Source organism: Bos javanicus, chromosome 11 (assembly GCF_032452875.1).
Source record: "Bos javanicus breed banteng chromosome 11, ARS-OSU_banteng_1.0, whole genome shotgun sequence".
NCBI classification, from domain to species: Eukaryota; Metazoa; Chordata; class Mammalia; order Artiodactyla; family Bovidae; genus Bos; species Bos javanicus.
The window spans coordinates 13,878,661-13,894,357 of record NC_083878.1 but is presented as its reverse complement, the minus strand read 5'-3'; the positions used below and the strand labels follow the sequence as shown (position 1 = coordinate 13,894,357).

The 15,697-nt window shown below is 48.2% G+C and overlaps 1 protein-coding gene across 1 annotated transcript in view; it reads right to left on the bottom strand.

Moving 5' to 3' along the window:
• Positions 1–3,143: 3,143 nt before the first annotated feature.
• Positions 3,144–15,697, bottom strand: part of ADD2 (adducin 2) — a 126,112-nt gene continuing 113,558 nt past the window's right edge. Inside the window, exon 16 of the mRNA XM_061431991.1 lies at positions 3,144–9,607. Within this exon, the coding sequence (XP_061287975.1) occupies positions 9,300–9,607 (308 nt within the window). The 3' untranslated portion in view covers positions 3,144–9,299. The remainder of the gene's footprint in view (positions 9,608–15,697) is intronic.

Genomic DNA, 15,697 nt, shown 5'->3' with positions numbered 1-15,697 from the left:
AAAATGAATCCGCCACAGGTATACATGTGTTCCCCATCCTGACCTGTTTCACATGTTTTATTCATTTCTTTTGGTTTTTTTTTTTAGGAAAGATAATTGTCTCTGTTACTCCATCTTAGCTGGATTCCTAATGATTCACTTTCTATTGTTATTTTTCTATTCAATAATTTGTAAGCTTATATGGCCTTTTAATGAAAACTATTTCTAAACTTTTATAAATCATCTCTAAGTTCATAACCTTATATGTAATTGAACTAGTTATTTCCATAATGGTCTTAAAAATGAAATAACCTATTAGATCCCTTTCATCACTAATGATTAATTTAGCATATTGGACTTCTCTGCTGTTCTAAGTGTGTGTGTGTGTATTCCAATAACTACTTTTTAAACAATTGCTTCCAGTTTGTTAAATTGACAATGAAATATTAGACTTAGGTATAAACTTATTTAATTGCTCACGACCATTTTTTAATCCCATGTCCTTCCATTCTTGAATTATTTACTTGTACTGATTTCCCAGTCAGTACTGGATACATGATTGGCTAATTTTTTCTAATGCTGGACTGGGGATCCTTGCCTGTCTGAACACTATGCCCTCCTCATTCATCGATGATATTCAACCTTTGTTGACTGCCCATGCCTCGTTTTAGAATATGGCATTGTTTTTCATCATCAAAATTTATTTTTCTTGACTTAAAGTGCTTCCTTTTCATGACTGGCTGGTCTTTTCTAATAAGTGGATATTAATAAAGATTTTTCTTAACCTCTTCCTGCTTTTTGTAGTAATTCAGCTTCACTAAGGAGTACATCTTCCCATTTCTCAGACTGGTTCCTACATTTGAACTGCTAAATAACTACCACACTATTATTCTCCCTGTTTATTCCTGGAAGAGTGAGATCTTTATCTGATTAAAGACAGTCCCATCAGAGGTGCATGGTTCTCTGTCCAAAGGTCCAGAGGAAGAGAAAAGGAAAGATTTTTGCATCTAAAGGTTACATTTTGTCAGATTAGTGGTCTAGTTATCTGCGTGGCACAGTGGACCATGCAATAACTTGACTGAAAACTTCCTTTTTCATATTTATTAGGGTGGCCGGCACTAGCTGGGGTCCCAGCACTCTGACCCTTGTCAGGATCCTGGTGTGAGGCATCTCTTCTTCCCCTTGTTACTGAGACCTTGCAAACAGGGTTCCAGCCGTGTGAACTCTGGACCTGGCTCTCTGCCTTGAGGCCAGATCCCCCTTCCCCCCTCCCCCGCCCCTGGCCACATCTCCTCTTCCTGTGTCCTGGGCATCCCTCACTGCTATCAGTTATCTGGCTTCCACTGCGGGTTTCTTCCCTCTCCTCAGCAGGCTGGCTCACCTTTCACACATGGTTGGTTAACCTTAAATCTTCCTTCTTGCACTTTATTTCTTGTTCAGTCGCTAAATCGTGTCTCTTTCCAGTCGCATGGACTGCAGCATGACAGGCTCCTCTGTTTTCCACTATCTCCCAGAATCCACTGAAATTCATGTCGATTGAGTCGGTGATGCCATCCAACCATCTCATCCTGTGCTGCCCTTTTCTCCTTTTGCCCTCAATCTTTCCCAGCATCAGGGTCTTTTCCAGTGAGTTGTCTTTTAGCATCAAGTGGCCAGAGTCTTGGAACTTCTGCATCAGTCCTTCCAGTGAATATTCAGGTTGATTTCCTTTAGGATTGACTGATTCGATCTCCTTGCAGTCCAAGGGACTCTCAAGAGTCTTCTGCAGTACCACAATTTGAAAGCATCGATTCTTTGACCCTCAGCCTTCTTTATGGTCCAACTGTCTCATCCATACATGACTACTGGAAAAACTATAGCTTTGACTGTATGGGTCTTTGTTGGCAAAGTGATGTCTCTGCTTTTTGATATGCTGTCTAGGTTTGTTACAGCTTTCCTTCCAAGGAGCAAGTGTGTTTTCATTTCATGGCTGCAGTCACCATCCACAGTGATTTTGGAGCCCAGGAAAATAAAATCTGTCACTGCTTTCACTTTTTCCCTATTTGCCATGAAGTGATGGGCCCGGATGCCAGATCTTAATTTTTTGAATGTTGAGTTTTAAGTCAGCATTTTCACTCTCCTTTTTCACCCTCTTCATTAGTTCCTCTTATCTTTCTACCATTAGAGTGGCATCATCTGCATATCTGAGGTTGAGGTTGTTGATATTTGAAGAAAATCCTCAGTGTTTCTAGCGGGTGGAGGGCACTCTGCCCCCTTGTTCAGATGCCTTTAGTCACCACAGTGGAAATTTAGGAGGAGCGCTCATGGCTTTGGGCCAGGGGAGAGCCTCAGCTCCTGGGGGAAGCCCGTGGGGACTTTGGGGGCGCCTGGATACAAAAAGAGGCTGCGTTGTGGGAACAGTGGGCCTGGGAGTGGTGATTGAGTCTGTCTCTGTGGAGGTCTCTTTGCTCAGGACACTGGGTGGTGGGCAGGGGGGAAGAACTTGGTTACCTAGAAGAACTTGGTTTGCAATTGAGCTTTACATATTTACCCATGGCCCAAGACAATTTCCTTATTTCTGAGGCTGTTTCCTCAACTGTGTAATGGGTAATATTAATCGGATCGTGCTCTTAGTTTATGGGGATTACATGAGGTGCTATAAGTTGCTTAAACTGAGCCTGACTGATGTATGTGGACCTTGAACAAACACCAGTCCCCTTATTTGAGTAAAGATGAGCTGGGAGGGGCAAAGCAGTTCTTCCCTCCTCTTCTTTCTCCCCTAGTATCTCTGTTCCCCTTTCACCCTTCAAGGTAACATCTTAGCTTCCCCCCACCCCCACTGTCCTCTGATTCTGGAAACTCTTTACTGTTCCAGCCTGTGGATTTGTCCCCTGCTTCCTTCTGGGGCCCACCCACATGTTTGTTTCTGCAACTCCCTCCCATCCAATCCATCTGAATGGACTGTCCTCCACAGAGCCGTTCACAAATCCACACGGCCTTTCCCTTCTCAAAAGACTATAGCATTTTATCACCTCCCTCCCCAGTCAGAACTCAGTGATTCATACATCCAGCTTTCCACGCAAGAGGTCTCCAGGATAAAAGTCCCCGTGTAGGGAGCACCACTCTGGCTTCTGAGCCCCACGGAGCCGGAAAAACTGGGTAGCCGACAGAGAGGGGTCACACACTGGGAAGCCAAGCATGGTAGATTTACTAGGGTAATATCTGCAGGTGAGAAAACAGCACATACATACAGAAATCCATGGGCAGAGATATCGCCCGGCACTACAAACACCAAAGCAGCGGGGGCTCAGCAAGTGGCTTTGGAAAGTTCTCTTGAAAATCCAAGGGCAGCTTTGGTGCTCAGAGATTCAAACAGAAAACTGTACAAAACCAACCCATAAATATATATATATATATTATATTATATATATGTGTGTGTGTATATATATAAAATTGCAAAATAAAAGCCCAAGAAACTAGTCAATCTGCACACCAGTGGCTCAAAAAGTGTTAGCGTAAAGGCAAAACCCTTCGTGGGGAGGATGCACAATCTGGGGGCTGGCATTTCAGTAGCAGAAAGAATATTTACATGGAACCCCTATTTGAAACCTCACAATACTAGGAAAAGCTAAACACAGACCAGGCATGTACAAGGGGAGGACGATTGTCAGACAGACGTATCACCGAAACCACCCACAGCTTTAGGGAACACTGCGCTCCACCAGGGCCCCGTCGCCCTGCCAGGCCAGCCAGGCTCAGGACTAGTCCTGCTCCCCTTCTCCCCGCACCGGGAGAGGGCTGGGACTCAGTGGTGTAGTGTAGTTTACAGAAGTTTAAAGGTGGAGCAGCCTGTGGAGATCAATCACCCACAAAGCAGGACTGATAGGCATGGGGTAGAGTTGAAATGTAGGGGTTGGGGTCCCCCACATATATTCCCATTTTAGGAAGGCTTTGATGTACTTAATGCAGCCCCTGTCCTTGGTCCACTTATCTTCCTCCTTCTGGTTCACTATCAAAGAGAAGGTCTGGCCTTTGCATTCTCAGAATTATACAAGATTCTGGGGGAAAGAGATTAGGGCTTTTCTTGCTATTCTCCTACCAATCCCCTGAAGGCCTCAAAACATTTTCTTCACACTGCTAAGAGAGAGGGGGTTTACCCATCACTGCTGCTTGGGAACAGTGGGTGAGAAATGTCGGGGGCTGACTATCTGGGGGCAGCCACTGGTGCTTCATGCCAGCTGTGCCCAAGTCCCTCCTCATGGCAGTAATGGTGACCACTCCTCCTCTGTCTTCAGACCCCAATGTCTCATAGTGATGACTCAACTTTGGGGGCAATCTTGAAGGCAAAGGTCACCAAATATCAATTTGGCAAAACTTCATACCACCTAAGTACAAACCAACATGAACCACAACTTCTACACTTCTAAGAAAACCCTAACTGAAGATTCTTCCTCATCATTCCTGAAAGGAGATTCTTCCTCATCATAGACATCCTTTCCTGTCTATATGAAAATAATGCAAGGTGCTTTCTCAGGTCGAGAGGGACACCCCGCCTGAAACCCTCATGCCGAGTCCTGGGTAAGGTGGCTTCTCACTGCGGGAGGTGAAGGGGGATCGGTGTGCGTGGGTGACAGGTCTCTACCTGTGCACTCAGTTCTGGTAAAAAGGAGGTCACGTCCGTGCTTAGACAGGACATCTGGAGCTCGTCACTCTACTGTGTGCTGTGCACATTTGTTCCTATTGTGGCGCCAGTGAGCACCAACGAGCACATTTCATTAGTCAGTTCAGGCCCCTGACACTCTAAAGCGCCCCTCCCAGAACAGATGTGGAGCTGTGGTGACATAACGTCCCTTCGGGTTTTGAACTGTGAGGATCCGTATCCTTTCTGAGGAGGTGGAGAGCACAGATTTGTCCCCTCCTTCATTCCTTCAGGCTCTTTGAATGTTATCATCTTAGGCTTGGGCTCATGTGGTAGAGAAGACATAAAAGGACCTGCTCCCTCTGCGTTCAGAGAGACAGCTGCAAAGTACAGCCACCTCGAGGGTTGCCACTGACCCACACGAGTATCCTGGGGAAAGGCAGTAACTTTCTTCATTTGTTCAATAGACAAAAACTACATACTCCTGCCTGGAGCTACAGCATAAAATTTATACTAATGCAAAAGATGGCACAGAGGCTGAGGGTAGGCTATGTGTCTATCTGACCCTCTGCCTACCTCCATGGAAAAATCCACCCTTCCTTTCCATCTTCTAGGCTTTCAGAAGTGAACTGTGCTATTGGGTGAATGGTTCTCTCCAACCCACAGCAACTGGAGAAGTGGCCTCATGGCACTTCTCCCCGTGTTGACGGTAGAAGCCCTCTGTGATGACAGCCCTGAGCAACATGCATGACTGCCTTGGCCCATTCAGGAGTGACTGACGCACCCACTGGGCAGGGGGCAGAGGCTGGGCTCCATGGACATTCAGTGGTATAAGGGTGATGCTCTCCAGTGGGATTCTTACTGGACCAGGCTTCTTATCCAGCTCCCTCCCACCAAGTCCTTTAAAAGGAATTCATCTGTCTACAGAAGAAGAACCCCGTCTTCTTTACAGGAGTGTTGAAGGAGGTTACTTTTATCTGTATAACCTGGCCAAAGTCAGACAGTGACTTGGGTCAGGTCTCAAGGCTCTTATAGAGCACAGATCTGGGCTGGTCTCTCCGCAGCGCTTTTTGCAAAGTTTCGGGAAAGTTTGCGCATGCTCTCACACATCACTGCTGGGTACCATCCCATGCACAGAGAGCCACTGGCGCCAAGCTTGCGTCTCTATAAGCATCTCTCTCTCTGCCTCCTCACTCCACACCTGCCTGTCTTCCCAAGGAAACAGGCTCAGAAACCGCTCCACTCCCCAGTTCAGCATCCAGACCGCAGCTCGTTTGTCTACACTTTCTCATCCTTTTCCACAGTATATCTACACTTTCCTGGAAGCTATCCTATGGCCTAACATTTCTGAGCTTCCCATATGTACATTTTCTCCAGACAGATAACTGGTCAAAGTATTCAGCCAAACTTTTATTCAGAGCCAAAGAACACGTCCCTTCTTCTCACCCTAAGAGCCTGTGGTCTTATTTGGACCCCATGCCTGCTTCTGTAGCACTCAGAGCATGGCCTCTGAGCAGGGGGAGGAGAAAAGGACTGGGGGACTCGACGGCTCTCCTAGCAACTCTAGCCTGAGACAAAACAGAACCCCAAACCGCAGTGAGCATTAGCTCTTTGACGATCCCTTCTCCTCACTGTAAAGCTCTCATCAGATGCCTTCTCCAGAGAATTTCATGGGAATGAATTCTGCACTGCACGCTCACTATTTGCTATAAAGGTAGAGGCAGTGTAAGGTAGCTCACCACACCTGTTTCAGTGCTGATGTTTCAGAAAGGCCTCCTCATGGAGCCCTCCCATTCCTCCAGCACTGTCCCCTCCCCTCCACTCCGTTCCCCACTCAGCCACCAAAGGAATTTTTCTAAAACGCAGCCTGCTCTTGATCTCCCCTGACCACAGCCCTCAGCGGCTCCAGATGCCGTACATGAGGAAGTCTAGCTCCCCCACACCTACTACCAGTTTCCTTACAATCCACCCTGCCAAACCGTGAAGTGAAGCCCACCACCACCTCACACTGTCCGTCCCAGCAACGCTGAATCACTCCATGGACACACCTGGCGCTCCAAACTTCCAGGCCTTTGCACACACACACTTCAATGATCACCAATGTCCTGCTCATCCTCTTGTCCTCCTGGAAAATTTCTCTTTGTTCTGAAAACCTAACTCAAGCATCACTCCTTGCAGGAAGGTTTCTCTGGCCTGAAAGATAGTAAATTGATGCCTCCTTATGCCATCTCTACATCCTTGCCTATTCTGTAACATGCCTCCTAGACTTGGAGACCTCCTCTGGGCAGGGACAGTCCTCAGGCCTGGCCTGTGACCCAAGCTCATGCATCATTTTTGAACACATGAAGAAAGAACAGATGGATGGATATGAGGTGGCCCCATGGCATAAACTCCTGCAAGGCACGTTCATCTAAATGAGGCCTTCCTGTTGTAAAGAGAATAGAATTTGTTGAAAGCAAAGAGTCAGTCGAGATTATTTCTGAGCTACAGTCACTCAAACACAAAAAGCTGCACCAGTGGCTGTGTCCATCCTATCTTGCTCTTAACACCACCTGCCCCTGACTGTTCTAGTCACAACGATTGTTTTCTTTTAATGTCAGCAGAATGCCTACCGCTGAGTGGATCCTTAACAAATATCAGGATGAATGGATGGATGTGAAATAGTTTTCTTTAAAAGGCATCAAAGGATTGGCTTTGAAAGGCATTTCCCACATCACAGACTTTTCTGACCTGGGTCGTCCATCACAAGACTTGACTCAGAAGCAAAACAGAGAGAGGAATCTGGGCAGCAGTTAGGAATCTGTTCTAGGGACACCCAGGATGGGGCTTTCTTTAGTAATGTGTCAGTTTCATTTCTTCGCCCCATCCTTACCAACTATGGATGGTACTCCTGGCCCCAACCAGAAGGCTCTGGCCTCTCCTTTGTCAGAAGTCCACACTGGCCCAGCCACAGCCCACATTCACCAGGAACTTACTGTGCACTGAGGGGGGAAAAGGTGGGTGGACTCCCACCTTCACTTATGCAGTGGACAACCAGCTGCAGAAACAAAACAGTCCTGGACTAAAAGTTTTCTGATCATCACAGCTGCTAAGTGCAAAGGTTCTGACTCTGACAGACCTGGATTCAATCCAGGCTCTGGCTTTTTCTAGCCAAGTCACTGGAACAAGTCAATTAGCTTTGGAGGGGCTCAGTTTTCATACCCATAAAATGGGAATAATCTGACCCACATCACAGTACTGTCTCAAGAGTTAAAGGATATAGTGTATGTGAAGCCTGCATAGTGTGTGTGTATAGGAAGTGTGTGTGAGTGTGTGTGTATAGGAAGTGCTCAAAAGCAGAAAACTATGATTAAGAACTTTCAAAAATACTTTGACAATATTCAGGACAGAAAGGGAAAATATTCTTTGAAGACACTGTGCTTAAAAGAGAATGGATTGTCTATTTTTCAGGAGCCAACAATGCTCATAGATCAATGTCCCGCAGAAAGGTATGAAAGGATAGTGATGGCATTTAAAAAACAGCTGTGGCTCTTACAGGCCCTAGGATGGATGGACAGACAGTAACAAGGCGAGGGGCACCCAAGCCTTTCTCTGAAAGCTGATCCAAGAGGAGTAATTCTGAAGAGCTCACCTCATTCTCCTCTACTGGACCCATAATCCAGAGGAGCCAAGGTCAAGGGGCCAAGGGTAAGATGCCAGTTCCAGGCTATGAGCCAGGGTTTCTAGGTTTGAAGGAAAGTCAGGGGACCCCTAATGTTGGACCGGAGGCAAACCAGACAAGTAGTGTTGCTCAAATGTCAGGAATGCTGCAAAGGTGTGACATATCCACACTGCCCTGATCCTCCTTGTACAACCCAAAGCTAACAGAGGATCAAAATTTCCCCAAATTTCAGCCCTGAGCATGAGACGAGTTTTTTCTAAGCTAAATTTGGTTTTCGTTTTCAAGCGCCTGAGATGCACAATTCAAATGTGTTAAGTCCCTGGCTTCTTATATTGATCAAACCATCCCCTGCTTTGTGGCTGACCTGGCTGCCCTCATGCCTGCCCACTCTTACAACTGTTCCAGCCATCATTCCAGAGGTTCCATGAAGAAAGCTCAAGGTTAGTGGTTGGGGAAGCACAAGCTAAGCCATCAGCCCTTGGGAACAGGGATTAACTTCTGGTTGAGGGGACAGGTCCATTTGTCTGGGTACTGTGAGCAGCAGGGCCATTACCCTACAGGAAAGAGAAGAGAGATTTCTAAATATAGTGATAGCTCCATCAGCAAGAGACTGGGTTCCCGCAAGGACAAGGACCTTGCTCAAGGAAGCCTCAGCCTGTCTGAATGGGGCCTAGTTGGTGAGAGCTGGCAGCCAGCTTTGGCCCCTTGCCCTGGGCTCAGATCAGGGGCAGCATCCTTGTGAGCATGGCCCACAACTAGGCAGTGTTGTGTCTGGAAGGAGCACAGGACCGCGAGCCAGGAGACGTGAATTCTAGTCCGAGCTCTGCCTTGACCTAGCTGAGTGACCTTGGGAAAGTCACCTGACTTCTGTGGGGCAGAGGAACAATGAGGGGCTGGGGGGGACAATCTCTAAGTTTCCCATCAGAGTGTGATCCAGGGCCTACTCGACCCCTCCTCGGCCCCACGCTTCCGGGGTCAGAGATGGGAGAAGGCGGGACAGGGGTAGGGGAGACACAAATGGGAGCCCCAGGGGACTGCGAATCAGGACTCCACTTTCTCCTTCTTTTTGCTCTTCTTCAGGAAGGATGGGGTACGGAATTTCTTCTTCTTCTTTGAGGGAGACTTGGAAGGCGAGCCCTCTGGGGACATGGGGCCGCTGGTGACAGACTCGGTCTTGTCCTTGGAGGTGTCCACATCCGTGTCAGCACTGGTGGTCATCTGGCTGAGGCCTTTGCTGAGGGTGTCCTCCACCGTCTGCTCGTCCTCTCTCCCGTTGACCACCACTCCTTCCGGCTGCGTCACATCCGGCTCTGTGGTGACTTCGCTCGTTTCCGTCAGTTTAGCCTCTTCTAGAAAAAGATCCAAACACATGACCCATTAGATTTCATTCAGTCAAGAGCTTCTGTCTGGGGCTAACAGAACCATTTCCAGGCAATTCTATATAGCAAATTTAGAGCCAAGAGTGTCAGGCTGATGTTGTCAGGGGAGGGCTTTCTCCCAGACAGTAGAGAACAGGCCCTTGGTGGGCTAGGGACTCTGGGCTCTTGTCTACAAATGTAAATGGGTCATGATGTCCAAACATGGCAGCAACCCAGCAAGGGCCCAGGTGGGAGCTTTCCTTGGTATGGACAGAATGAGGAAACAGACCCGGGCAACAGAGAGGCTGGACAGCTCAGGGGAGGTGTCCAAGAACTGTCACTGGTTCAGTTTCACCAGTAAAAATAGGAAAATGACATGTTTTCATACCCACTTCATTTCCCACACCAGTGAGGAACTTTAAAAATGGACAGTATCTTCCCAGTAGGCAGAGCAGGGCAGGCAGAGCAAGGATGGGATTCCCTGAGTGGCCCAGACCCTACAGACTGCCACTCGTTCAAGGCCAGAAACAGAACCCTCCAATAGCCCCTCCTCCTCCTTCCCACTCTCACCCCACCCTGCTTCCCACGCAAGTTCTGAAGTGCATGGGCGGGGAGGGAGGAAGGAAGACTCTATAAGTACAGACTTGGAAAAGTAGAAGGGAATGTGAAGATCATCTCGCTCCTCCCCATTTTACCGATGGGAAAATTGAGTAAAGTAGTAAAAGGGGACAGACTGCAGCCTCCTGCTGTCCCAGCTTAGTGCCTTTATACTGTGTGAAACTGAGACGTGTGAGTGTACCTGTGTGTGAGAGTGCATGTGTGTGAGTGCACACCTGTGTATGTGTGCACATGTGTGATGGTGACTGGATGTTAATGCGCATGTGTGTGCATGTGTGTGAGTGTACACTTCTGTAAGTGTGCAAGTGTGTGTCAGAGTGCACATGTGTGCATGTGCATTATGCATGTGTGCACATGTGTCTGTATGTGAGTGCATGAGTGCTTGTGTGTGCATGTGTGAAATGTGCACATGTGTGCATGTACGAGTATACACATGTGTGAGTGTGCACATATGAGTGAATATGTGTATCTGTGTCAGTGTGCACATGCATGCGTGTAAGTGCACACCTGTATGTGTGTGTGTGTGCATGAGTGCACATTTGTGATTGTGACTGGGTGTTAGTATGCATGTGTCTGCACTTCTGTGAGTGTGCAAGTGTGTGTGCGTGAGAGTGCATGTGTATATGCATTATGCGTGTGTGTGCACATGTCTATACCTGAGTGCACACGAGTGCTTGTGTGTGCATGAGTGTGCATGTATACATGTGAAAGTGCATGTGTGTGAGTATGCACATATGTGTGAGCATGTGTATCTAAGTGTGTGAGTGTGCACATGGTATGCATGTGTGAGTGTGCATGTGTTGAACACATGTGTACATGTTCATGTGTATGAGTGTATGTGTGTGAATGCGCATGTGAGTGTGCATGTGTGTAACTGGGAGGGATAGCTAGGGAAGGTGGGGCTGGTCATTTACAGAGTGGGACAAAACAGAAATCTTGGGAAAAAGGCTAGGGTTCTTTCCAGGGTAAAGACTGAAGAAATATCTGGTTACATGGAAGAGGGGGGTAAACGTGGGAACAGTTAGAATGGGCTAATTTAACTCTCTGGGCAAACCAAAGTCTTCTCCAACGACTCCTGAGGACTGTCTTCTCTTAGTACTGAGGGCCTTGGCCCTGGCTCCCATCTTCCTACTGTGTGGCTCGCATCCTGCCATCACCCACCTACCAAGCCCTCTAAAGCCCTTGACTCTTATGGCCCTTATGGTCTGCTCTCCCCCCATGCATTCCCATGGTCATCACTGGCCATTCTCTTGAACACAGGAAAGCAGTCCAGACACAACCTTCCCCCTGACAGCTCTCCTCTCCTCACCTGCTTTTGGCCTCATCAACCCTCTGTCCCTGGACCTCTCTCTGCCTTTACAACCTATTTCCCTCTGCCTGGACTGCCCTTCTCTATCTTCTCCATGTCCCCAACCTTCACCCACGCAATGAATCAGCTTGAGTCTTACCCTCCCCTTAAACTCTTTCCTGATCCCGTCCCTCCTTCCAGGTAGAATGTGTCGCTCCTTTTGGCCCCTATTGTACAAAATTCCATCACAGAAATATACAACAATCACTTCTTTTTAATGTCTATCCCTTCCCTCAAAACTGAAATAAATTAGACAAGACTGTGTTTAATTATCTATGTAACTAGCTCATAGGAGGTATTCAAAAAGTGATTGTGGAATCCATGAATGGTTGAATGCATCAGCAAACAAATGAACATGTGAATGGTTTTATTCCAACCAAGCCAACACCACACATTGTCATCTTTCTTACTTGTCACAGCCTGAGACAACCATGTAAACAAAGAGAAGGCTGTGTGCTGGCCTTTACCTCCTGAACCTCTTCCTCTGTCCCCGCTCTCAATCCCCTGGACTTCTGTTCCTTTCATGGCCCCTCACTGAGGTGACCCATGAGGTCATGTTTCTCAAGTCTCACCCTCTCAGATGACTTTGTTACTTGCTTTCTAGCTCCATGAACACAACTGTGGATTAGAGGGCTCTCCGTTTCTGTCCATGTGCTACTTCTTGCCCTGGTGGTAACAGGCAGCCTCACTCCAACAGCACCGTTCATCCCTGCCCACCCCAGCAGCCTCATCCACAGCCGCAGCCTCTGCTGTGTCTTGCTTTAGGAGCACACACCCAGGTACTTCTTCCCCATCCAGAAAATGAGACCATGCTGAGTATACGGCCAGCATTTCTCATGCTGGCAGTATACAGAGCTTTCTCATGATGAATTTCTCGGGGAGCAGCAGAAACACAAAGTGGGGCCGGGAGGCAAAAGGCCTTGGAGAAGTCAGGTTCCAAATTAAGGTCATCACTCCCTCAACTGGAGGAAACCAAAAACACTGAAGGGTGTGGCTGGCCAAGAAAAGGGGAGGCAGAACAGGGCTCTAGAAATACTTATTGGGCCCCAGTAATAAAAGCATCAAGGACCAGCTCTGAGAGTCCAGATCCCTCCTCTGCTAAAAGCCCAAAACAGGTAAGATCAGAACTTGATGAGTCTTCAGCTATTTGAAGACCAGGCTGGGAAGAGCCCCAGCAACTAGAAGCAGATAGAAACTCACCTTCTCACATCCCCTAAGGAGAATCACTGGCTTTCTCTCCTAGATGGGGCACTTGGAGCTCTGGGAGTAGGAGACAGATGTGGGAGTGGGTGGAATGAAGTAGAGGCTGGAAAAGGGGGTTGTCTATCCAAGGATGGTGGTCAGGAAGCAGGAGGAAGAGGAAAGGGAGTAGAGAGAGTGCTCTTTCTCTTTCAGAGGAAGACTGGGCTTGGCAGGCAGGGACAATATCTATACCCTCATGGGCTGGAAAGAGCTGAAAGGCTTGCAGAGGCTGGAGGAGGAAGAAAGGTGCTTTGGGGGGGGATGCCAAGCTTGTTTGGGTACTTACCTCTCAGAGTGGATTTCTCACTTTCCCTCAACATCCAAACACTTGTCTCTCAGTCCTCCAGTGTCCCCTCCCGGAAATGCCCACTCCCTGGAAAGCTTACTCTACTCTTGTCTGCCAGTCCAAGCATATATCTCCCCATGGTCTGGTTCAAGCCTCCCTTGACGTTTGACAATGATCTTGCCCTTTTCTAAACCTACTACCAATATATTAATTTTACACTTGAGTGTGGCCCCCTCCCACACTGAGTAGGGGATAGCCCTGTGACTTGGAGGAAGCAACAGAATGCAGAGGAAGTGCCACTAGAGGAAATGCCATTAAAGGAAGTGCCACTAACCAGCCTCAGGCTGAAGAATTAAGAAGGCCTAGCAGCTTCTGCTAGCTTCTGTTTGGGGAGCCCTGAGGCACCATGTATAAAGTCCAACGACCTTGATGGGAACGTAGATGGAGAGGCCACATGAAGAGTACCTACAATCACATGGAGAGAGACAGAGACAGGCAGACAAAGAGGCCCAGCCATTCCACTGTCCCAGCTGAGCCCAGCCTTCCAGCCACTCCGGCCAAGGCACCTGACATATGAGTGCATTATCTTGGAAATTCTAGTTCAGTCAGGCACCCGGATGACTGCAGCCCCAGCTGACATTAGTGGAGCAGAAGAACCATCCCGCTGAGCCTAGTCAACCCACAGAAGAACTAATTTCCATAAACCGGTTCTCATTAAGTGCTAGATTTAATAATTATCTACTGCTACATAACAAACCACCCCAAAACTTAGTGACTTAAAACAGCAAGCACTATAGTATCTCTCACCACCCTGGGAACAAAGTACACAGTGAGAGCTCATTTATGAAAACACAGGACCGGATCCCTTTATATTTAGGAGCTCCTTTTATCCTGATAACGATGCTGTGAATTAGGAAAGGCAAGGATTCGTGTTAGTTCCCCATTCTTTAGTGTTTTTAAGTAACTTATTTGAGATGGCTAAATTAGTCAGTGACAGGGCTGATCTTCTAATGTCAAATGGAGGGCTATTTCTTTGCGGGGATAGCCAGTGCTCCTGGGGGGATGGAGTTTGCAGGGCAGGGACAGTCAGGAGCTGGTTAAAGAGAAGGTGATGACAGAGATGGCAGAGGTGAGGAAGGAGGACTTGAAAGCCTCTTTCAGAGACGCTGAGTGGTAGGAGTCAAGGAGACAGAGGAAGAGTGATGGTGAGGTGATTTAGCACAAGAGGATTTGAGAGTATGGAGACAGATGGAGAAAAAGCCATTCCTGACCCAGTAGCTGAGCTACACGTGAAAGTGCAGATGCTGCTTGGAGTGTTTGCCCTGTCACCCTGAGAAGCTGGGCCAGCCATCGGGCAGCATGGCCAAGCCAACCAGCCCCACCTCACAACAGTCACCCTAGACAGCTCCAACTGGGCCTCATCACATGAGGTCAGCTCCAAAGAGGTCCACATTCCCCAACTCTATTTCAGGAAGTCTCTTCTAACAACTCAACTGGGGTGTGCCTCTCCATGGAGCACAGATTTGGGTCAAAGAAAAGCAGGAATTCAGCCAGTGGGAAAGCAGTGATCCCACCCCTTACATCCTCCTCCTCCTGTCCTCTGTCCCACTGGACAGCAGAAATTGCTCTAAGGGGCTCCCAAGAGCTGAAATGGAAGCCTCCTCTCAGTGGCATTGCCTTCCTGCAGTTGGCTGCAAGGATGCTGCAGACAGCAGTCAGGCTGGGTGCTCTATGCATCCAGATCTGGCGGTTGTGCCCCAAGGTCATTCAGGCTCTGGCCTCCAGCCCTAGAAGACATCATGGGCTCCTTAGATGGGCCCACGCATTAGGAATGGGCTGCACATGTGCTCCTGAAGCCACAGGAACTGCCAGAGGGGAGTACCCAGCAGCTGGTCCCACAGTTCATTCACTGTGGGGGCTTGTTGCTTGTGGGTGGTGTGCCCTGTGTGAATACAAGAGTGTTTGTGCATGAGTACATCTATCTTAGACGGAGCCTAGTCCATGCACAGCACATGTGGAATTGGTCATGGCATTTACAGTCAGGAAACCTCCCAAAGGCAAGGTTGTGAACTGCAAATTAAAAATTGAGGAGAAATCTATTTCCTTTGCAATACTCCTCCCTCCCCACATTGCGAGTGTTGGAGTAAGTTAGTAAACAGCATCCCTATACTTCTGACAGAGACAGGTATTCAGAATCAGAGGAAACTCCTTTGATGAAGGCACAAATGGGAAGAGGAAGGAAAACACTGCATATAGGCTGACAACACCATGATGAGACAGATGGACACAGTCATGGGACATCCACTCAGGCTCTGGCCTCAAGCAGATGGGTTTCCTCTGGCAGCGCTAGGCCTGTGGTCAAGGCAGCAACTCAAAGAAGGAGCTCAGGACTGCGGTATGCAAGCAGCATCCACATGTCTGGCCATTCTACCCCAGGAAGGGGAAGGTTCCATCAGGCCACCCAGCTGGTACCATCTGCATGGGGTCCAGGCTTCCCTGGTGAGGGCCCCAGGGGACCCAGGGGAGGAGCATTCATTCCCCACAGTGATTCCAGAAGCTCATTAAAGACACTTTCATGATCTGGGAG